This window comes from Felis catus, chromosome F2 (genome assembly GCF_018350175.1).
Source record: "Felis catus isolate Fca126 chromosome F2, F.catus_Fca126_mat1.0, whole genome shotgun sequence".
In the NCBI taxonomy this organism is placed as follows: domain Eukaryota; kingdom Metazoa; phylum Chordata; class Mammalia; order Carnivora; family Felidae; genus Felis; species Felis catus.
The window spans coordinates 43999925-44023650 of record NC_058385.1 but is presented as its reverse complement, the minus strand read 5'-3'; the positions used below and the strand labels follow the sequence as shown (position 1 = coordinate 44023650).

Below are 23726 nucleotides of genomic sequence, written 5' to 3'. Positions count from 1 at the left end.
GAGCCCGATGCGGGGCTCAAACCCACCCACGAGCAGTAAGATCGTGACCTGAGCCAAAGTCAGCCGCCCAAACGAGAGCCACCCAGGCACCCCCACATAAGGTTCTTTTAAAGACTAAAGAAGATGTGAAAGCAGACTAACTACAAAATAGTATACATAAGCATACATAAGACTTTAAAGGAGAGAAAGTATGAAAAAAGGGGAGAAGTTATATTCACACTGAAATACACTGTGATTCGTCACTAAAATGAAATCTGCAGAAAAATAAGACGGACTACCTTGATTTAGGCTTAGGTCTTGTTTGATTTTAGTTAAGTAACTAACCAAAGACTAATGCTTACCCAGACAAGACTTAATCACGTATTTATAAAAAGCTTTAACACAAATATGCATTCATGCTACTATTTGCCTTAGCCGTCCTACTGACGTAAACATCTTACTTGTGGGCAGCTCCACTTGTGGGCAGTGAACACTTTTGAAGGAAAATGCAAACACAAAGTGCCAGCTCCTTTGTTACCACGTTCTTCCCTCCTATTCTTTGTCAGCCTCTACCATGGAGCTAGTTAACCTCTCCTAATGGCTGTCATGCAATCAAGATTTATTAAATCCCTACGATGTGCTAGACATACACTCCCAAGATTGTTTCTTTGTAAATTTTATACACACCCTCCTGACAGTGTATATACATTTGTAAAACAACTATTTTTTAGTGACAGCAATATGACCGAACATGCTTCATTATTTTTGAATAAGCTTCTCAATTCATGTATTTTGATACTTTAATACTTTTAATAACTATCATACTTGACAAAAGTATAGAGATTCACTTAAACGAAGGCCATGCTTGTCAAAACATGACACTAATTTTTCAACCTTATCCTCTAAGTATGCAAAGGTTTTTGTGGAAATCTAACTAGTAAAAGTTAATCTTCCTCAACACCAGCGGTTCCTGCAATCGAATCTGATGGTTTTTTACTTTGGTATTTTTAACAAATGGATCCACTAAAAAGACTTAAAAAAAGTTTGTTTTTGTTTTAACTGGTTATATCACTATCACTTATATAGATCTTCCTAATTAACCCAGTCAGGTTTCAAAAGAATTCTATGAGGCAGATGTTATTACTTCCACTTTACAGATGAGAAAAGAAGGCACAGAATGATTAACTAACCAACCCCAAGATCACCTAATTATTAAGTGTCAGAGCTGGGATTTGATAAGCATGCTCCAAAATCTGGGCTGCTATGCTTCTGTTAGGAAACTGCTCCCAAGCTGTTAAATTGTGCAGATATGAGAATTTTCACAAGTAACAGACAAATAATTTATTTTATTTTAGAAACAGAGAGAGCATGAGCGAGGGAGAGGGGCACAGAGAGAGGGAGAGTCTCAAGCAGGCTCCAGGCTCAGTGTGGAGCTCAACGTGGGGCTTCATCCCACAACCCTGGGATCTAACCTAAAGGTTAGCAATGGATGCTATGATACTTTAGTCTGCAGGTAAGTGGCTAGTGTGTAAGATTTCCCCCTAACTCATGGCAGTAACTATTCTGTTTTCTGAGACTTTTGTTCTATTTCCATTGGGTCAAAATTTTTCTTTTTTGTAATGGTGACAGTGATTTAAAAAATGTACATACCTGACAAAATTAAAAGCGGTCAGTGAAGTTCATCATTTTGAAAACTAAGCAACTGCCTCTTGAAAAGTCTGAAAACTACTGCTTTAGGATCAATTTCATCCACCTTTTGCCTAAACAAATATGGTAAGTCCCTATTTTATACTGCTCCACATTCAGCACTATTTATTTTTCTCACTTGTCTCAAACATATAGATGAACAAGGCATAAATGGCAAAGGATGGATGGTCCAAAGAACATATTATTTACATTTCTCTGAACTATCTATACCAACAGTTCTTAATCTTGGTAACTTGGTGACATGATGTAAGGATGAGATTAATTACAAAAAGTGTCACAAACCTTTTTAAAAGTAGAGAGAGTTCCAGCAGATTTTCCTGCTTTTCGGGGTGGTGGTGGTGGTGGTATAATTTAAACTACAGCCAAGATTTTTCTACCCACTACTAGTCTGATACATTTCCCTGAATGCAAGGAAGGAGTAGGATTGTAGATGAAGGGAAGTACCCACAACCTGTACTTTACCTTCCTCCTTACCCTCATTAGTTAGATTTTCTTTCACTGCACTTATCACCACCTACCGTTAGAGAATATATTTGCTTTATTTTAGTCATCCCTTTTCCCATTTTATCCTGTTTTATCAATCGTTATATTCCTAGTTCCTAGAATAATACACCTTGCAGACAGCAGTTATTTGGTTAATCAGTAAAAGAGCCTAAAAATAAATTGTGTTATGTATGGTCCTGTCTGCCCAACTCTCATTGCCCCCAAAATAAAACCTCTGAGCTACTCTATTTGTATACTTGAACACTTATGCGAGCCATTAAATTATTTAAATACATTTGGTGTGAGCTCACGAATTATGGTACACCACACAAGCGGCATGACTACCAACCCAGAATCTTAAAAAAAATTTACAAGAAACCTTTCTTAAGAACTTTATCTAGCCCCAAACTCTTTCCCAGACATGGTTCTCAAATTTCCAACAGCTTAATAAATTAATTCCACTTGGAGACTCCATTTATTACCTCAATCTTAGCATGTTTAAAACCAAATTCATTTTCTCACTCTATTTCAATCTCCTCTTGCCACTCCCACTTGCCTCATTCAACTACAGCATCATGGGAAAATGATGGGCTAGAGGAGAAGTCCTGGTTCTGGTCTCCTTTCTGCTATTTGTCAGGAGTTTAGACAGAAAAGTCTAGGGGGCAAAAATGAGGTTTCTCTCGTAAGATATTCCCTCTTTGATGGAAACTACTGTGTTTACCTTCAAAGGGGGCACTGAAACTACTAATTCTTGGATGGAACCCAAGAATCATGAAGCTATAGATTCTATGGCACAAGGAGCCCAAAAGGTCAAGAGTCCAAGACCTACATAATCAGATTCAAAGCATTCCAGATAATGAAATATTTTAATGAATCCAAAAGATTGTATTAGAAGTTTAAAAGAGGTGTTCAGCAAAAAAAAGCCAGACAATAAATATTTTATGCTTTGCAGACTATAAGGTCTCTATTGCAACCACTCAACTTTGCTGTTGTAATATAAATGCAACCACAGACAATAAATAAGTGTGGCTGCATTCCAATAAACTTTCAAAAAATAGGCAGAGAGCTACATATGGCCAATGGTCATGGTTTGCCAATCCCCGATTTTAGACTATTGTTTCTAAGACGTATTATGGAAGGTAAAACACAAATGCATGTAAATTCACTGGGCACACAGTGTTCTCTGTTTTGCTAAGAGCTACTATACCTTACAGTTGTTTAAAATCTATGATGCCTTGGAATAAGTTTGTCTATGGTCTTCTAAACACTGATCACTCCTAGAATAGTGGTTCTCAAACTTCTTGGTTACAGGATACTCTTTTTTTTTTTTTTTTTTTAATTTTTTTTAACGTTTATTTTTGGGACAGAGAGAGACAGAGCATGAACAGGGGAGGGGCAGAGAGAGAGGGAGACACAGAATCGGAAGTAGGCTCCAGGCTCTGAGCCATCAGCCCAGAGCCCGACGCAGGGCTCGAACTCACGAACAGCGAGATCATCGTGACCTGAGCTGAAGTCGGACGCTTAACCGACTGAGCCACCCAGGCGCCCCCTTTTTTTTTTTTTTAAATTTTTTTTTTCAACGTTTATTTATTTTTGGGACAGAGAGAGACAGAGCATGAACGGGGGAGGGGCAGAGAGAGAGGGAGACACAGAATCGGAAACAGGCTCCAGGCTCTGAGCCATCAGCCCAGAGCCCGACGCGGGGCTCGAACTCACGGACCGCGAGATCGTGACCTGGCTGAAGTCGGACGCTTAACCGACTGCGCCACCCAGGCGCCCTTAGGATACTCTTAAAACAGACCAAAGATATCAAAGAGCCTTTGTTTACACGGGTTGTATCTACTGGTATCTAACATACTATAAATTTAAACTAAGATATTATTTAATATATTAATTTATTTCAAAATAATAATAGACTAATTACATACTGTTTAATTACACCTATATAAATAACTGTATTTTCCAAAACAAACAAATGAACATTTTAGTGAGCAGCACGGTTGGTATGTTCTACAGTTTGCAAATATCTTTAATGTCTGGCTTCATAAAAGATAGCTAGATTCGCATACCACCTTTTGCATTTAATTTTACTGTGATACGTTATTTAAAGCATGAAAATCTGACTATATACACACAGATATATAATTGGAAAAAGGATCTTTAAGACTTTTTAAGAATATTTACTAATTGTGGGAGAGTGCAAATGGGGGAGGGGCAGAGAGAGGGGACAGAGGATCTGAAGCCAGCTCCTCGCTGACAGGCTGACAGCAGTGAGCCTGATGTGGGGGTTCGAACTCAAGAACCATGAGACCATGACCTGAGCTGAAGTTGGACACTCGAACCAACTGAGCCACCCAGGTGCCCTGGATTTTTTTTTTTTTTTTTTTTTTTTTTTGAGAGACAGAGTGTGCATGAGAGCAGGGAGAGTGGCAGAGGGGTAGGTGGGGGGTGGGGGGGATGGGAGGGAGAGAGGGAGAGAGAGGGTGGAAGAGGAAGAGAGAGAGAGAGAATGAATCTCAAGCAGGCTCCACTCCCAGCATGGATACCACGACCCTGGGATCATAACCTGAGCCGAAATCAAGAGTTGGATAATCAACTGACTCAGCCACCAAGGTGCCCCAGGTAAAAGGATTGGTTTTTATTTTTTTAATGTTTATTTATTTTTGAGAGAGAGAGACAGAGCGAGAGAGAGAGCTCTGAGGAGGGTCAGAGAGAGAGGGAGACACAGAATCTGAAACAGGCTCCAGGCTCTGAGCTTCCAGCACAGAGACCAATGCAGGGCTCGAACTCACAAACTGCGAGATCATGACCTGAGCCAAAGTCGGACACTTAACCGACTGAGCCACCTAGGCGCCCTTAAAAGGATTGTTTTAATAGTTTTGTTGTTGTTGTTTTTTGCTTTTTCAGATAATTGTGATATCCTTTGACATTACACCAAAGATTAGTGGTTGACAGGGGCTGGGACTAAGAAGAAAAGGAGAAAATGGGGTGTTACTGGTAGTGGGCAGAGGAAAATGTTCAAAAACTAGACTATGGCGAGAGCCGTACAACTCTGCAATACAACTAAAATCATACACTTATATGAAATAAATTTTGTGGTATATCTCAAAATAAAGCTGCTTAACAAAAAAGAAAGAAAACCAATGAGCGTAGACTTAAACAGGGTGAGGGGTAGGAACAGAGACCTGTATCACAGGCAGGACCTTTAGGTTATGTTCAAGGTTGTAGAGTAAGAGCAATGGGAAGTCACAAGGAACTTTAGGTAGAGGTAGGGGAAAGTATTATGCTGAAACTTGTCAAGTGGTAGTTTCTTAAAAATTGTTGCAACATGGAATCTGAAAGTGCATCAATGAACTTTCCACACTCTATTGATCTACCTTGTGCATTTAATGAAACTTTCACAGTTGTCTGATTTTGTAACATGCAAGTACTGGTCACCTGGAAAATACTGGTTCAGTGAGTTACACACATCTTCTAAAATGTTAAAACATTCCATTGTATACAGATTTTTAAAAATCATATTTGTTAATATCACGACTGATCTCATCAGATATTCTTTAAGCACAGGGATGCTGTCAAGCTAATGGTGGCAGATACAAATTTTCCAGATTTCTAATTTTCACTCAGAAACAAATCATTGTATCATTTGCAACAAATACTAAGTATTCTTTTCCTTGAAGTGACAGGATCATTTTAATTATTTTTGAGAAAATGTCTGCAAGTACCCAGGTCTAAATAACCATTGGTATCTATCAGCTGTTCTTTCACGTAAAAACAGTAACTAGTCTAGGTTGCAACTCAATTGTACAAATGTTCTTCCTCAAGACAACCACTGTTCTTCAGTACACAGCATACTGTAGGTATACTTCCTATTTCATCATGAAAAATAATTAAAAAGCATGTGTTCAGAGGTCAAGATTTAATGAAATTAATAATGATCATTTTTATAGCTTCATTAAGAATACTCTTAAGTGAAACTAGCTTTTTTTTTTTTTTAACTATGAGTGGATTGCATAAATACAGTTACTAGTAGTTTGGTGTTACCGTCACGATTTGTGCTCGGAAGCCAGCAGTTTTACTTGCTATTGCTTCTGCACCATTAGTGCAACTATCAACATGGTGAAGAAGGCAAATATCCTAATTATTATGAAAACAGTTTCATCCCCCAGGGCCCAACAAAAGGGTCCCTGGGACCCCATCCCAGGGGTCCACAAACCACACTTGGAGAACAGCTGCCTCCGTGAAATTGAGGGAGCATTATTTACTAGGTATGTGATGCTGGGCAATCCACTAAACTCTTTTTAATGAGCTGTATTAAAAAAAAAATGATAGTACCCCTCTCCTTCCTCAACCAAGACTTAGTCAACAGAGTCAAAAGAGGTGAAAATATTTTGTATTATGTAGCAACATAAAAATGTAAGAGCTTATTAATACTTAAAATGAATGATATTTCAGTAGGACACCATTGACTTCATTCTGAACATAAACAAATTTGATTGTGACCAAATTTTATACATTTTGGTTTCTGTTGTTTCTCTAACAATCTTTACACTTCTATCTTAATTCAAATCCTCATAATCACTAACACAAGCCTGACCTGTTAATCATAAACGTTGCTGCCAGCTAAACATATCTATTTTTATCATACCCCACCCCCACCTTGACCAGTCAAACTTATCGAGAGTTTTCCATTAAGAATATCTTCTTTTGTTTCAGCTGAATAATGTCTGATTGTGTCCATCTGTTTCTCTCTCACTTGCCAAAGCTGGCCTCCCCACTTCTACTTACTAAAATACCATCCCTAGCCTTAAGAGTCCAATTGTCAATTCTTTCTGGCCACCCAAATTGGATAATCTTATTCCTGTGAATATCTGGCACCCAAAGTCTTGTTACCTGGTATCTTCTCCTGTGCTTGCCTTTCCTTAACTAGACTGCAGTCTTTCTGAGAGTAAGTACTTCTTCCATTCTTATTCTCTTCAGCATCCAATAGCACAATGCATTCAGCCAGCTAATGGTCCTAGGTCTACTCTACTAGAGACCAGTATCAACGAAGTATTGACCTTCACAGCCAAATAAAGACCTAGAAAACTACGGTACTTTAACTTGCTTTATAGACACAAGATCTATAACTCTTGTCATACGTGATTTTTGGACAATGTTTTACTTCTAAGGCTTATTACTCAAGTGACAGGGCAAGGTATTCAATATCACAGCTTAGAGTGCTTAGATGTGGCTCTGAGAGAAAAACAAACATACAATGATGCATATTAAGGTACATAAGTAGATCTAAGAGAAGCCTCTTTAGAAAGAAAGTAATAAAAAGCCTTAAAACACATATTTACAACATGCAAAAACAGTGCAATAGCATAAAAAATGAACTGAAATAAAGTCTTTTGGGCTAAACCAAGTTAAAAAGCATAAATTCAAGATGCAGACAGCAAAAAGAAACACTAGCCATGAGCTGTAGCATTTACTATTATGCAGAAAGCCTAACCAAGTAGACAGCAAACCAAAGGCAGTTTTGTTCTGAAAAAGCAACAGCAACTGAAAGGAGGCAGTACTGTCAAGTGATTGAAAAACGCATGGGCTTTGACACCGGAATGAGCTGGATTCAAATCCTAGCTCAGAAACTGTGCGCTGAGTAAAACTGCAAAATCCCTCCATGCTGAGAGTCCTTATTTGCACAATGGGGCGGTTACTACCTGCCTGCTAGAGTTTATGAAAGGATCAGAAATAATACACAGCAGTAAAAAGCACAGACTTTGAAGTCAGATGGGTCTGGGTTAGAACTGACTACATCTAATAGCTTAGATAACTTATGCCTCAGGTTTCTTATTTGTAAGATAGGTATAATACCACCTCCTCTGTGCTCTTATGAGGATAAATAAAATAACATGGATAAATATTCTATAAAGTCTTAAAAGCACACCCGATATGTACTTTGTCCCTACAAGATATATGTACATACATTCATACATTATACACACACCCCACTTTGCATAGTGCCTGCCATTTTACAGATATTTAAAATGTCAATTATTGTAATTATTTCCTAACATAAGAAATTTCAGAATGATTATAAACTCTAAACTGTGGTTTTTTCATCTTCCTACACCCGATCTATATATGATTAACCAATCAGAGATGAATGGCAGTTCATCATTTATTCCAACTACAAATATTTCAGGATAATTCAGGGAGTGGAAAAAGGAACAAGCATAAAATGCTCACTAGTAGGAAGAAAATCCAGAAACAAGGAAATATAGGGAAGGAGTACAAATACGTATTAGACATATAAACTATTCACACTTTAAATTTACAATCCTGAAATTGTATGCTTACTTGTTAATACAAGTTATTTCCTATTTATTTTTCTGCCAAAGGCAAAATCAGGCATAAATTTAACTTTTGCCCACAACTATCCTTCATTTTACACCATCCTACCTGCAGCCATCTTGAACCTAGACCAATTTTACTGGGTTACGGAGGAGAACTGATCTTGCCAATTCTTCAAAGACACTTTAAAAATTGTAAGCGTTAAGAAAGTGTAGCAACCATTTCATACTATTATTCTGTAGGACTGGAATTGTCGCATTCTGGTTTCTAGAAACCACTTATCTACCTTTCGTTATTTTTTGGTTTGTCTTTCTTTGTTAAAAAGGAGTTATGCATGCACAGGGTTTTAAAAAGGGAGTGGAAGAGCACAAGTATTAAATGTATCGAAAGGACTTAAATGAGAAGTTTCTCTCCCACAGCAGGACAACCCACTGTTAACAGTTCCTTTTTACATTCTGCCTAAGTCAAATAAAAAATGGGTCAGTTCTAACACTGAAAACTGAATAAAACCCCAGGAATGTACCATTTATGGGGTATGACAGATTGTCTTATTTGAAAACTTAAGAGTGCACAGAACATTCTCTTTTGTTCAACAAACTCAAAATGTCTAATAAGTAGACAATTATGTCTCCATCAGAACAGAAATCTATTTCAACACTTAATACCATCGAACAAGTTGGTAAGCTTTTTATGTCAGAAGTGTACTATTAACAAAGATAATACAATCCTGTTTTCAAATAAGAGGGTGTTACATACCTGCAACCTTACTCCTATAAAAGACGTTCAAGTCATAAATAAAACTGTTTTGGTAAAGTGAATATTTAATACTGCCACAGCATGTTTAAAAATATTTGGTGATACATCCTTCCTTTTAAAAGTAAAACAACGAAACAACTTACTTACGCCTTTACCACCCATCTGCTATGATAAATTCATATTTTCAGTTGTCCTTAAATGGGGAAGTATACATACAATTTTGCGAAACAGAAAAACATCATTTTTATATTATGTCACTCTCTTTATTAAGAGACTTGCATATAATTTCATATGTTCCCAAACTTACCTTTTCATTTTTTTTATCTGTCTCTAAGGGCTGCTTTGCTGTTATACTTCGAGGAGTTCGGACAACTTCCTCGTCAGCCACTTCAACCGTCCGTCCATTCGGCTGCACAGGTAACAAAAAGAATCTTGTTATCAAACTGCTTGGAGGGTCAAATCAAAGATTTATACTCAAGAAACAGCATATACTACAATCAAATGCTACCCCCTGACCCAACTTTAATAGGTTTCTGTACAGCCATGTTGTAAGACTTGATGTGCTACTATCTCTAATAACTGTGTTTTGTAATATGATAATGAACCTATAAACAAAAGCCTGTACCACAAATAAATTTTCTGATCTCACCCAGGGTATCAGTTCCTCCAACAAAAACTCATGGAATGAAAGCAGGAATATGGGGAACTAAACTGTATTTGCACTCTCACCACCAATTAGTAGCGTAATCTCAAAACGTTTCACTCATTATCTTTTGAGTCTTATTTCCACATATATAAAATTATAGATCTGGTCTATTCAAAAGTCAGTAAACTTTTTCGATAAAGGGACAGGAAATATTTTAGGCTTTGTGGGCCATATCATCTCTGCTGCAACTACAAAACAGTGCAATTTTGTACAAAAGCAGCCACAGATGAATAAATTGAGTGTGGCTGTATTCCAATGAAACTTTATTTGCAAAACACTAGTAGAGGGCCAGATTTGGTCCCTGGTCCATAATCTGTTGGCCTCTATATTAGATTATCTCTAATGCCTCTCGTAATTCTATTATCTAATGGTTCTATTGTTCTGGGATTAAGAAATTTACCAAGCCAGTGCTACAGCTTAAAAAGGTTACCTCAGCTTCAACACTCCGAAAATAAAAAGATATGAGTAAAATTAAGTTTGTGAATTCCAAGTCTGGGTTTTAATTAGAATCACTAGTTTGGGGGGTTAATCCTCCCCCCTCCCCCCCCCCAAAAAAAACCACATTTCTATGTTCTATCACCAGAAATATACTTAGATTCAAGACTTTGAAGAATGGAGTCCAGGTATCTGGTATTCTAACCTCTTCTCTCTGGGTCCTACTATTTCTTTTCACTTGCTTATTCTCATACTCCCAATAATTCAATGAGTTAGTAAATCAATATACTAGTTTCAGTTGCCTTATTTCCAGTTCTTGCAGAACAGACTTCCACCAGATTACTCATTATAGCAGAACCATACTCCAGAAAACAATAGCAATGCTCAAGTTTCTATAATGTGACTTTGCCAGAGTTTGTTCGAAATTATCAGGGATATACAGTTAGAGAAACAGACCATTAATATTTTAAAACCCGATTTGTAGGCTTTTCAAGGATTTATGGCAGAAAAGCCAAAACAAAAGCTGTCTTTTAGCTGACAAAAATCCTAATTAACCCCAATTTAATCTGCTGGCTCTTAAGCAATTTGTTAAACTCAGATGCCAAAACCAGGTCTCCTTCCTCTTGATTTGGTTTTCTTTCTCCTGTGCTGTTGTGTCACTTTCATGCTGCTTCCTCTCACCAGCTTCCCTGTGTATGTACATGTTGGGGGGGGGGGGGTACACAAAGAAGGGTAAGAAAACCCTGAAAGGAATCTGGACTTAGAGCAATAACCACATCAGGAATATAAAACCGTTTAATTCTACTTCCAAGATCAGCATCTCAATTGCCAGTTCTCATATGTTAGTTCTTATTATCCTCTTCAGCCAAACCTTTTCTGATTTCCTGTGGTCTGCTTCAGCTTCACCCTCTCTATACAAGCCTTATGCCCCCTGAATGATCTTGCAGCTTCAATTTCAGTTTCCAGTCTCTAACTGGAAGCTCACAGGCTTACATTTCTGAAACTTCACTTAACTAATCCCTTCAGGAAACTTTCCATCACAGTCACTACTATAGCACTTCCATTTTATTCATGTAAATGACTACATGGAGTCATCTTAATTTATTAACTGCTAAAAGGTGAGGAATTGGTCAAAAACTACAAAAAATTCAATGCAATTCCTTTGAGGCCAAACGCAAACACTGGTGATACAGCCTCCCAAATGAAAGATGAAACAATCTCCTTTTGAACAAATATAAACTCTGAAGTCCTCAATCCCGTGAGCTACAGCAGGAACACTCAGTTTCCATTTCACAGACTCTGAAATGACCGGCAAGCCACAGGTGGTCCCACACTCCAACCTGTGCCATTTTTACTTCCTTCTTCGCAAGATGAATTTATGCAATTACTGTAACTGTAGCTGTTCCTTCGGTCTATGCAGATTTCTCAATGTCCCACTAACATTTGGGAGTCAGCAACAACCCTTCCTCAAAATGCCAGATAACATGAAACAATATGCCTCCTATCCCAACAGAACTCTTGGGCCCTATGAATAAAGGATACCCAATGGCAGCTGTGCCTTTCCTACCCACCAGCAACACTCATCTGTCCTGCCACTAGCTGGTCAAGAAGGTCTTGTCCTGGAAAATCATTAACCACATTTAAATCAGCAAATCCAGAAATGGAGGCATATTATGTAGATCTGCTCACAGGAAAGTAACTAAATGTAAGTAAGTTAATTAATTAAATAAAGGGGCGCCTGAGTGGCTCAGTCACTTGAGCCTCTGACTCTTGATTTCAGCTCAGGTCATGATCCCAGGGTTGTGAGACTGAGCCCCAAGTTGGGCTCCACGCTGAGCATGGAGCCTGCTTGGGACTGTCTCTCTCCTTCTCTCTCTCCCCGCTCCACCTCCCCCCAACTTGTGCTTCCACTCTCTAAAAAAAAAGGAAAAAGAGAAAAAGAGGAAGAGAAAAAGAAAAGGCAACTAACTGCAAACCAACACTTCAAATCCAACCTGACTGCCAACAGGGTTTTATCTTTTGTATCTTATACAAAAGGTATTATCTTTTCTCATCATGAAGCCTTAATATACACGTTTCCATAGATTAGCAATTATGCGGGCCTCTCATCCTAACCTAGTATAAAATTTTCTGGAAAACTTTGAGGTGTTTCCTTCCAGGGCCAACCAAAGTTAATTTCACATATAGAATATAAGCTATATTTTAAATTAGACAAGAACATCCTCCGAATTTGGTGAAAATCAACCAGAAACAGAAAAATGACATAATCATTTCTTAGATGGATAAACTCCTTATAGGCAATGCTATGTCTGCTTTATTATTATACATTCCCCAACTCCTACGCCACATCCTTTGAAAAACATATTCATGAATGAACATTGTGAGTGTGTGTGTGCACACGTGCGTGTGTGTGTGTGTGTGTGTGTGTTGGGAGGGGTGGTGATAAACCAAAATGAAGATACCTAGCTGACAATCAAGAAAATAAAATGCAAAAAGGAGAAACACAGCAGGGGAGCAGGGTCTCTTATTGAATAATACCTGATTTTGGAGCATCTGGGTGGCTCAGTCAGTTGAGCTTCTGACTCTTGATTTCAGTTCAGGGCGTGATCACACTGTCCCTGGGTTCAAGACCCGCATTGAGCTCCACACTGCCAGTGTGGAGCCTGTTTAGGATTCTCTCCCTCTCTGACTCATCTCTCTCTCTCAAAATGAACAAACTTTAAAAAATGCCTGATTTAAAGGAAATATAATTTTCATGTTAGTCAACCCTTAAATTATTAATTTCATAAATGTTTATTAAGTACTTCAGGCACTGGGCTAGGGACCTCAGGAACAAGGACAAATGAAAGGAATTTGCCCTTGAGGAGTTTTGAGGTTCAGAATAAGCAGAGATGCTTAATAACGGACATCTATTCCAAAGGAATCTACATCTAAGATAACCATATGTAAAGTTTAACATTTGACTTCTAAAACGAAACCATTTAGAATCCCATTTTCACTTAGTTATGTGAATTTTATTTCTAGATAGAAAATATAAAAACCATGACTTCAAGTTACTTGGAAACACCTTAAGAAACTAGAAGGACAGCCTACCAACTACCAAAAAAATGGAAGATGAAGAGACCATGGACACTGGAACTGAACAAACCTGGGATTAAGACTCGACTTCTATATTTAATCACTGTGATTATAAGCATTTTCCTTGACTTAACCCTTTATTTCATCATTTGTAAATATAAAGAAAATATGTACTCATACAAGTTTCTTGTTAAAACGACAATAAATGAGAGAACATGGCTATAATGGCTCAAATCCTCATCTCCTTGTCCAGCTTTCAGGTCACAACTAGCAAGCCTACAACCAGCGTTAAGTCCTGGTGGTCAAGAGGGTCAACAGACACTACATGCATCCATCAGGCCCAGTGCTCCAGACACAAATTCTTTTGGGGAGTTAACAGAATACAAATGGTAAGTAAACACAGCCTCTCAGAGGCTAGAAATAGTCCAGGCTTGCTGTCAAAGACAGCAATGTAGTATCTTTCTTTTTTAAAAAACTGCTTGTAGTTTCACCATTTTCTAAGAAAAGAAAATTACATCATACTCACTTATGTTGACTTACTATCCAGTAAGTGAATATAACCCCACCAACCCTACTCGTAAAGGAAGAGTATGGGTTTTAAAGGCAAGCTGAAACCAGGGTTGAATTCCCCAATGTGTGTAATCCCGGAGAAGTTACTATTTCACTAGAGTTTCAATTTTCTTAGCTTAAAGTTATTCTGAACATACAGGAGGCATAAGTAGACATATTACACCCATCATAAAAAAAGATCAAGGGCAAAATGTTATGGAAATTCAAGGTGCATCATCTTTAGCTGACAGAGTGAAGACGGCCTGACACATAATTCCCAAGTATCTGCCGTGGGCCAAGCACCTTGCTAGATGCTTTACATGCATCATCTCATTTAGTGAACAAGACCTTGCCTTGGTCAGTGTATTTTTAGTTTGAAGAGTTCTGATATAAATTCAAGATAGAACAATTTCTTGCCATTTATTTGAAAGTGTCTTTTTTTCTGCCAAATGTGAATATGTCAAATATAAATATACTACAGCTTTAATTATAGTAATTTACTAACTTATTTTTAAATCCAACCCCGATTTTAAACTCTTAATAACTGAGAGTACAATCTTACAAATATGGCCTATGATTCAAATTAGCAAAATCATGCTATATATATCCTGAGCTATTTCCTTTAGTGTAAAGATCCTGTGCCTTCCAAGCAGCTAGCCAAAGACTCAACTCTCTTCAGGGATTCCGAACTATCAACTTGTTAACTGCACCAGGAATCCTCATGCTGTCAGCATGGAGCCCACTTCGGATGCTCTGTGCCCCTCCCCCACTCACGTGCTCACTCTCAGAAATAAACATTAAAAAAAATTAAAAAATAAAATTAAAAAAATACTCTCAAAGCTTTCATAACCTTGAGAAGTAGTACATTAACCAATAATGTCAAAGTGCAAAAGAAACCTCAAGTGTTAAGAGGGTTTATTGCTGCTCTTAATATCTAAGATAAGCATAATTATTAAAGGTCTTCTCTGTTAGGACTTTGGCAGAATACAACAACAAGATGAAAAAGTCCTGTCATTTAACCAAACAGAGCCAAATTTCTGGAGCTTTGGTAAGAGTCACTACAATTTTCAGCACAAACTTTTGATTCTATTTTTTTAATGATTATTTACTTATTTTTGAGAGAGAGAGGGAGACAGTGAGCAAGTGAGCGGGAAGGGGGGGGCGGAGAGAATTCCAAGCAGGCTCCATGCTCTGCGCAGAGCCCAATGTGGGGCTTGAGCTCACGAACCATGAGATCATGACCTGACCCGAAATCAAGAGATGGACGCTCGACCGAATGAGCCACTTGGGTGCCCCCAAACTTTTCATTCTAAAAGTAAATTTTGAAAGAAATAAAGAGAGGGGCGCCTGGGTGGCTCAGTGGGTTAAGTGCCCATCAGCTAGTTCACGATCTCCTGGTTTGTGAGTTCGAGCCCCACATGGGGCCCTGTGCTGACAGCTCAGAACCTGGAGCCTTGTTAGATTGTGTCTCCCTCTCTCTCGGTGCCTCTCCTGCTCGTGTTCTCTTTCTCTCTCTCAAAAATAAATAAACCTTAAAGCAAATTAAAAAAAAAAAAAGAAGAAAGACAGCTGTAACTTACTGGGAAAATTGGAATTGTTCTCTGAATGCAATGTAATATCCTTGAACATGCTATGAAAACCAGAGAGGTACACGGACATAACAGCAGAATTTGTAGACTACAAATTATCATACCATTTAGCCTTTGAAACTCCTTTGCTCTATGACCTCAAATAAGTTATTATAATCTATAAATCTCAAGATTCCATTTCTGTAAAATCAGCAATGTTTATCTAGAACTCAGGAGTTTTTAATCAAATGATTTTTCTTTTTATACTTATAACATGGGGAATAGTGATTTAAAGGTAAAAAGAAAATCCTGTTTGTAGGTAGCAAGTGATATAATTTACCTTTACTAATACCTGGGATAATACAGCAAAATTACTACCTAGAATAAAAGACATACTTCTTTTTTTTTTTTTAATTTTTTTAACGTTTATTTATTTTTGAGACAGAGAGAGACAGAGCATGAATGGGGGAGGGTCAGAGAAGACGGAGACACAGAATCTGAAACAGGTTCCAGGCTCTGAGCTGTCAGCACAGAGCCCGACGCAGGGCTCGAACTCACGGACATGAGATCATGACCTGAGCCGAAGTCGGACGCTTAACCAACTGAGCCACCCAGGCACCCCTAAAAGACATACTTCTATTGGAATATCTTAACAGCTAAATTTACTTAGCCAAATAAATTATCCAATTAAACTATGAGGTATCATTATACTTTGTTCAGAACTGAGTTCGACAAATAATCATCAAAGGCACTTTACATGCCAGGCACTGTTTGCCATTGTATATATATCAAGACATACAACCTAGGGGCACCTGGATGGCTCAGTTGGTCAAGTGTCTGACTTCTGCTCAGGTCATGATCTGATGATTCATGAGTTCCAGCCCCATGTTGGGCTTTGTGCTGAGAGCTCAGAGCCTAGAGCCTGCTTCGGATTCCGTGTCTCCCTCTCTCTCTGCCCCTCCCCTGCTCGCTAGTGCACATGCGCTCACACTCTCTTGCTCTCTCAAAAATAAACATAAAAAAAAAAAAAAAAAGACTTACAACCTAGTGGAGGGAAAAGGCCTCTGAAAAGTAAATGGGTAAGTAATTTACAAACTGTGATAATTATAATAAATACATACAAAGAGTTGATGCAGAAGACAGAAGGGGATGCCTATTTCAACTAGGGTGATCAGTAAACAGTTTTCTAGGAAGGTGAGGGTTTTTTTTTTTTTTCATGTTTATTTATTTTTGACAGAGAGAGACAGACAGACAGAGCACGAGTGGGGAAGGGGCAGAGAGCGAGGGAGACAAAGAATCCAAAGCAAGCTCCAGGCTCTGACTGTCAGCACATAGCCTGGTGTGGGGCTCAAATTCATGAACACTAAGATCATGACCTGAGCCAAAGTGGGATGCTTAATTGATTGAGCCACCCAGGCATCCCTAGGAAGGTGAGTTTTAAGGTGAGACCTATAGGCTGATTTGAACAGTAGGCAAAAGTTTATCCCAGAAGTGCTAATAATAGTTCATGCAAAGGAACTGGGTTGTAAAAGAGTGAAGAACTGAAAAGAGATCACTATAGTTGGAGGTAATAAAGAGAGGAAATGAACTCAAAATCACCCTAGAAAGAAAAGCAGGTACTGGGCCATACAGGAAAATCTAAACAGATTTTAAATGCAAAAGCTACTGAAGTGTTGGTTTTAGACAAATGTTGGCTTTAGGACTGGGGGGCAACATGCAGAGGTTACTACTCTGTAAGTGAGCTAAGGGGCCAGACAGACATTAGAATGAGAGTAGTCAGACTGAATACACATCTTGGAGATAAAATTGATGGTACCTGCTGACGGATTAGATATGAGGTACGGAAGATACAAGGGAATGAGAAAAAAGGGAAGAATCAAGAACGACTCTTAGATTTTTGGACTGAATAACTGAATGGGTGGCAGTCATTTACCATTTACAGAAATGGGGAAGACCAGGAGAGAAAAGGGAATCATGAATTGTTTTGGAGATGTTAAAATTTGAGACAAATGTCAGATTTCCAATAGAAGAAATCAAGTATATACCTAGACATGAGGTTCTGGAGATGAGAGGAATGGTCCAGTTACAGTTACAGACTAATATGAAGTTGATCCCATTATTCAGGGATTCCATATTGGCAAGTTCACCTGCTCACTAAAATTATTTCTAATCCCGAAATTAATACCTGAGGTGCTCTCCTCATCACTCACAGACATGCACAGGGCTGGGGAAAAAATCTGAATTGCCCTTCAGATACCTTCCCAGGCAATGTTCAGTTTTGTTTCAGATATCATAAAAAATATAAAATAAAAATATAAAAGAGAGAGACTAACCCTAGCTGCAGAACTAGGGAAGGCTTCCGAGTAGAGACAGCACCATAGCTGGGCCTTCAAGGATAAGTAGAAATCATAGAGAGAAAGAAATAAAGGGCTTTTAATAGAACAAAATAGTTTGAATAAGAGACACTAAAGTCTAGCCAATGGTAATGTGTTTGAGATAATAGTTAAGAGATAAATCTAAGATGGGGGTTACATTATAAAGAGGTTTGAGTGCCATGTTGTAGACTGGGTTTTATTCAACATGTGATGAGAAAACTACTGACAAGACGCAAACATGAAAGTCATGGTCAGAGCTGGGTTTTAAAAGATTTAACTGGCATGAGTGGGTAGAAAGGATTGGCAACAAAGAGACTGGAAGCAGGAAAACCAGTTAGGATGGTATTAGTACAGTCTAAGCAAAAGGTAATAAAGTCCAAAAGTAGGGCAGTGGCAATGAACCTGGAACAGAAATAATGACTACAAAAGATGCTGCATACTATTAGAATGATTTATTGGCTATAGAATGACGGACCTTATAAAATTTTAGCCAGAAGAGGCAAACACAGCCATCTTCCACTGTAAAAATAAAAAGGTGGCTCACATGGCTGTTTACCAGGCATGAAGAATGGGAATGAGTGGTATAAATACTTTGGTAGGGCATCTTACTACTTTATGCATTCAGTAATTTTTTACTGAGTACTAAGCACTATGCAAGGTTATACAAGAGCAAACAAGACAAAAACACTACTTATTCAGTGAGCTTATAGATATCAACAATTGCATTATGGGGGCGCCTGGGTGGCTCAGTCGGTTAAGCGGCCGACTTCGGCTCAGGTCATGATCTCGCGGTCCGTGAGTTCGAGCCCCGCGTCGGGCTCTGTGCTGACAGCTCAGAGCCTGGAGCCCATTTCAGATTCTGTGTCTCCCTCTCTCTGACCCTCCCCCGTTCATGCTCTGTCTCTCTCTGTCTCAAAAATAAATAAACGTTAAAAAAAAATTAAAAAAAAAAAACACAATTGCATTATGGCAAATCTTTATGAGAAGTCCTACACTAATATAAAAATAACCTTTTCACTAATACAAATTTTCACTGAAGTTGACCCTGGTTATAGGTAGGCTTCTAGTTGAAATTCAAGGCAACAACTGTTAAACACCAGTTAGTTATATGATATCTCACATCCATCTAAATTATGGCTCAGATTAAGTCAAGTTAAAAAATATTTACTGAGTTCCTATTTAATACTTACATTGTACTAGCTGTCATGGGAAAATACATAATGATTTCCAAAAATGCCAAGAAATAAGCCCAGTGAAAAGTGCCACCCCCTTCACTTTTAGTAGGAAAACAAACTGCAATTCATACCCTGAAAGACCTTTGCCAAGATATTAGGGGATAAAAATCAAAATGATATAAAGATTTTAAAAAGTGCTTATGCGTTGGTTTAAAAAAGCTAAATACCACCTACTCTATAGATAGAAATGAACTGGGGCGCCTGGGTGGCGCAGTCGGTTAAGCATCCGACTTCAGCCAGGTCACGATCTCGCGGTCCGTGAGTTCGAGCCCCGTGTCAGGCTCTGGGCTGATGGCTCGGAGCCTGGAGCCTGTTTCCGATTCTGTGTCTCCCTCTCTCTCTGCCCCTCCCCCGTTCATGCTCTGTCTCTCTCTGTCCGAAAAATAGATAGAAATGAACTACTAGAAACAAATTTTAAAAATCTGAGTTGCAAAATTTGCAATGATTTAAGAGAGAACTAAAAATAATGGGATAAAAAGATGAAAACAAAACATTTAATATGTAATATCCCTTCACAAAACTAGTTAGTTGGGTCAGAGTAAGTATATACTAAAATGTGTATCAGAATGATATAGTAATGAAGAGATAGATTGTAAGATTAAACATGACACCCCTTAGAAATCTCTCCTTTACTATGGATCTTATGGCTCTATGCCAGTGAGTGATTTTTAAACTAATAGCAAGGATTTACCAAGGGAGCTTGTTAAAAATGCAGATTTCCTGGACTCAGTTCCAGAGATTTTTGATTCTGAATTCATAAGATCTGTGCTGGTGTTCAGGAATCTATAAATTTTAATAAGCATTCAAAGCAACTCCACTGCAAATAGTCAGAGATAACATTTAGAGGAATCCTCCAATATTTTAACTCAACTAAAATCTTCAATTTATAAACAAGATAAGCTAAACAGAGCAAGGTTAAATGCCTTATTCAAGTTTAGTTCCTGCCAGGCTGACAGAGTTAAGTCTTCCTCTCCTGGGCCTTTCCTGTTTCTTCAGCCTTTTCCACTATCTTGCTCCTACCCACTTTCAAAGCCAGATTCCGTGATAAGGTCTTTCACGGCCTCCTGGGCCCACAATGGGTTTGCACTGTTAATTTTTTTTAGCGTATCCTTTTCCACAACTGGAATAAAAATCTCCCTGGGGAGCAACTGAGCTTCTACTTTTGTATCCCCTTCACAATGAGACATATGAATATTGTATTCCTTTTCACTGCCTTCAAATTGCAAGCTGTATGCTGCCTTTCTCCAAGTAAATACTTAGCACAGTGCAAAGCACAGGAGTACTACATAAATGGGTGCTTCTATTTCTCAGTCTCATAAAAGCAGTGTTTTTCTGTGGGTCATGCCTCACAGTGAAATGTGAAACCAATTTGATGGGTCACAACTATCATTAAAGAAAAACAAACCGTATGGTTTGATATGTGTGTGTTCTCGATAAGGGGGTGGAAGTTGGGAGGTACTGTAATGGAAAATGTGTTTTTTATTGTAAGTTGCAGTCAAATAGCTAGAATGCCACAATTTTGTTAATGTTGATAAACTTCTCCAACACCTGTATACCATGAGGTAGGCAAAGATATTTTCTCACCCAATCAACACTGAACAATTTGATTAGTCATCCCATTCTTCACTCCCCAAAGCTTAACACTAAGATTTATTTACTCATTCACTGCCCCATTCCTCAACTAAGATGAAAAAGAGGAGTAAGTCCTAAGTCTGATGAGTATTTTTCACAGGAACCTGTTCCTTCTTCAGATAGGTCATCTGAGTGTTACGATGCACTTCGGATGGACTCCTAGAGCACCTGTCTCTCGACTCAAGTCTATCTGAAATTCTAGATGTCCCAGACAGGGCTTTGAAATGTTCACAATCTGCTTCATCCACACAGGGTTTAGGGTTATTAATGTGCGTGGTTTTTTCAAGATCACCTTCTTCGCTTATTTTGGAGCCAGGTTCTCTATATCCACCGTAACATTACTTTCCAGTAACCTCTGCTCAAAAAATGTAATTATATATATTCGAAATCAGTTCTATTTCCTCTTCCAACTTAAGGTAGAATTCATACTGACAAAGTCATATCCTTTTCTAAGTTTTGTATGTTATCTTAATCAGCAGACTAAATGTGAACACTTATCTAGGCCTAATAATGCACCAACTGTGACCTGTCACTTCTCTAATACTTATTCCAACAATACTCTCATTGCTTTAGTTTGAACTCAAATCCCACTTCCTCCAGTAACTTTCCTAAATCCCTTCAATGGAATTAGTCTCCCACCCTCCAAACTCACCTGTCTGTGCTCTATTAGCATAATTGATGAATCTATCTCCTACATTAGTCTCCAAGACTGATTCTCATTCCTATGTGTATACCTCCCACCCGGCAACACACACCAGAGTGCATTTCACATGCTACGACTGGGTTACATTTACTTTGTTGCAGTGAAAGGTAAGGAGCTTAATTCAGTGTATATAAAAATAGCCTAGCTGTTTCTAATTCTACACACCCTCCACTTGTAAAGTATCGTAAAAAACAAAACTCTAAAAGATATAATGGGAGATCCACGGGTAATAAAGAATGTACAAATAAAACGGGAAAGCATGATAAAATGGATGTGATGCTCTCTGCATTTCCACACGTGGCCCGGTAAAACGGTGCCTAAATCTCTTTCAGACAGCACCATTCTGCTCTGTCATTCCCTTTTACTATTTCAAAACCTCGCACACCGCCTAACTTGACTTAGCTCTCCCTCATGGGGCTATGTACCCCGAAGTATATTAGGCAGCGACTCCCTCTTGCCTTGCTCTTGTTCAGGCCTCCATTGGCTGCATTCACAAGAGTAAGAGTGGGCAACCATTTCCCTTAAACAGTTTAACTAAAATGGAAGCGCGTCTAGACCTGGGTACCTTTAATCCTCCGTAAACCCCAGATTTTTTAGGTCATCGTATTTCCTGCCCCGGCTACCGTCTCAATGTAACTTGAAGTAGACATCTGCCTTCCAGGCGCAGTCTTTCCACAACTTCCCAGCACCACCGTAAGGTCCCATCACTCGCCACACACAGCCTACCCGGTAGGCCTCAAGAAGGCTTGGCATGTTATTCCGGCGGTCAAGGTTCCCGAAAATGGCCTGACCTCCCGGCGCTTTTATTTAAACGTACCCCACGCCGCCGTCTAACTTCCTTCCTCGAAACTAGTCTTCCCCACTCGTCCTACACTTCCCGAGTTTCCACGATTCCCCAAGTAACGTGTCCACCGATCACCTCCTCCACCTGGGGAGAGCTCAGTCCCAGCTCTTGACTAACCTCACTCTTTTCCCCTTCCATTCCCCGCTGGGGGGACTGGGGCTCGGCCTTCCGCTCGCTCGAGGGTTTCCACGCCGGGCCCTGGCCCCTATTCTACCGCCGCTCCACCCCTACTCACTTTGGGCTTCTCGGGCAATTTCTTCCGGTTCTTCTTCTTCTGCTCCTCGCTCCTGAGATTCTTCAACAGGGCTACATCGTCGGTGGCCGGGGCCGGCAGGGCCGCCGCCTCCTCCCGCTTGCGGGGCGGGCTCCTCCGCTTTTTTCGGGCGCCGGCACAAGCCGCGGCCCAGCCGTAGCAGAGCAGGAGGAGCAGCAGCAGTCCCAGCGCGCCGGTGCCCACCAGGATCACCCAGCCCGGGTACCGCTTCGGCTCCAGCCCCAGGTCGAGGCCCAGCTCGGTGCGCAGAAAGCCTAGGCCAACCGACAGCATTTCCCGCAGCCGAGCCGAGCCCTCCTCGGCCTGCTGGGCCAGGTCGTCCTGCCAGCTCTGTGCAGCCATCTTCCCTCCGTCAAAGAGACTCTCAGGGTGACGCTGGGGCGCACAGACGCCGTAGAAGAGTCAAGGGAGGCGAGGAAGGGACGGGCCGGACTGCCTCAAGCCGAGCGCATCGCGGCCGCCCCTCGCGCCGGAGCCGGGGATCGGCAGCTGCCGCCGCCAGGAGAGGGGGCTCCCAGTTCCCCCTAGTCAGCCTCACTCCGCCGCCGCCAGGAGGAGGGGGGCGGCGGGAGGGAGTGTCTCCAGTGGCGGCCGCTAAGCGGCGTCTCGGCGCCAGGGCCAGGCCCCGCTGTCGTCCCTTGGCGGAACAATGGCGGCTCCGGCCGCGATCCACGCCGCGCGCGCGGCGGGGGGGGCGGGGGAGATGGCCGCGGGTCACGTGGGCAACCTGGGCGGGACGTGGGTGTCACGTGGGCAGGGCGGGGCGGGGCGGGAGCCGTTGGGTCGAGGGCGCGGCTCTCGCGGTTGGTGGTGACCAGTCCTGGCCTAGTGGAGGCTCCGAGCCTGGGGATCGCTGACCTTGGACGGGAGTCTGGGAGGGGTTAACTGCAGGAAGCCTCCGCCGGGTGGCTGGTGCCCCGGAGCTAGGAGACGTGGCGCCTTGAATGGGTCCGGGGGAGGGGCTCTCGAGGAAGTCGAGAGAATGGGGTGGGGTAGGGAGGAGTGGGTGAAGAGTGTAGAAGCGGGTAAGGGGGTCTAGGTCAAAGTCGCTCAAGTAGGGTGTAGG

General features: G+C 40.3%; 1 protein-coding gene across 5 annotated transcripts in view; it reads right to left on the bottom strand.

The window, feature by feature from the left end:
* Nucleotides 1–23337, bottom strand: part of MTDH (metadherin) — a 56282-nt gene extending 32945 nt beyond the window's left edge. For 3 of the 5 annotated variants that reach the window (XM_019822929.3, XM_023248712.2, XM_023248713.2), the window contains exons 1-2: nt 22622–23336; nt 9569–9670 (exon numbers count right to left, since the gene is read on the bottom strand). In XM_019822929.3, coding sequence (XP_019678488.2) covers nt 9569–9670; nt 22622–23002 — 483 coding nt within the window. In that variant the 5' untranslated portion in view covers nt 23003–23336. Of the gene's footprint in view, nt 1–9568; nt 9671–22621 lie in introns of all 5 variants that reach the window. The other 2 variants (XM_023248711.2, XM_023248710.2) reach the window with 2 other exon arrangements.
* Nucleotides 23338–23726: the final 389 nt, after the last annotated feature.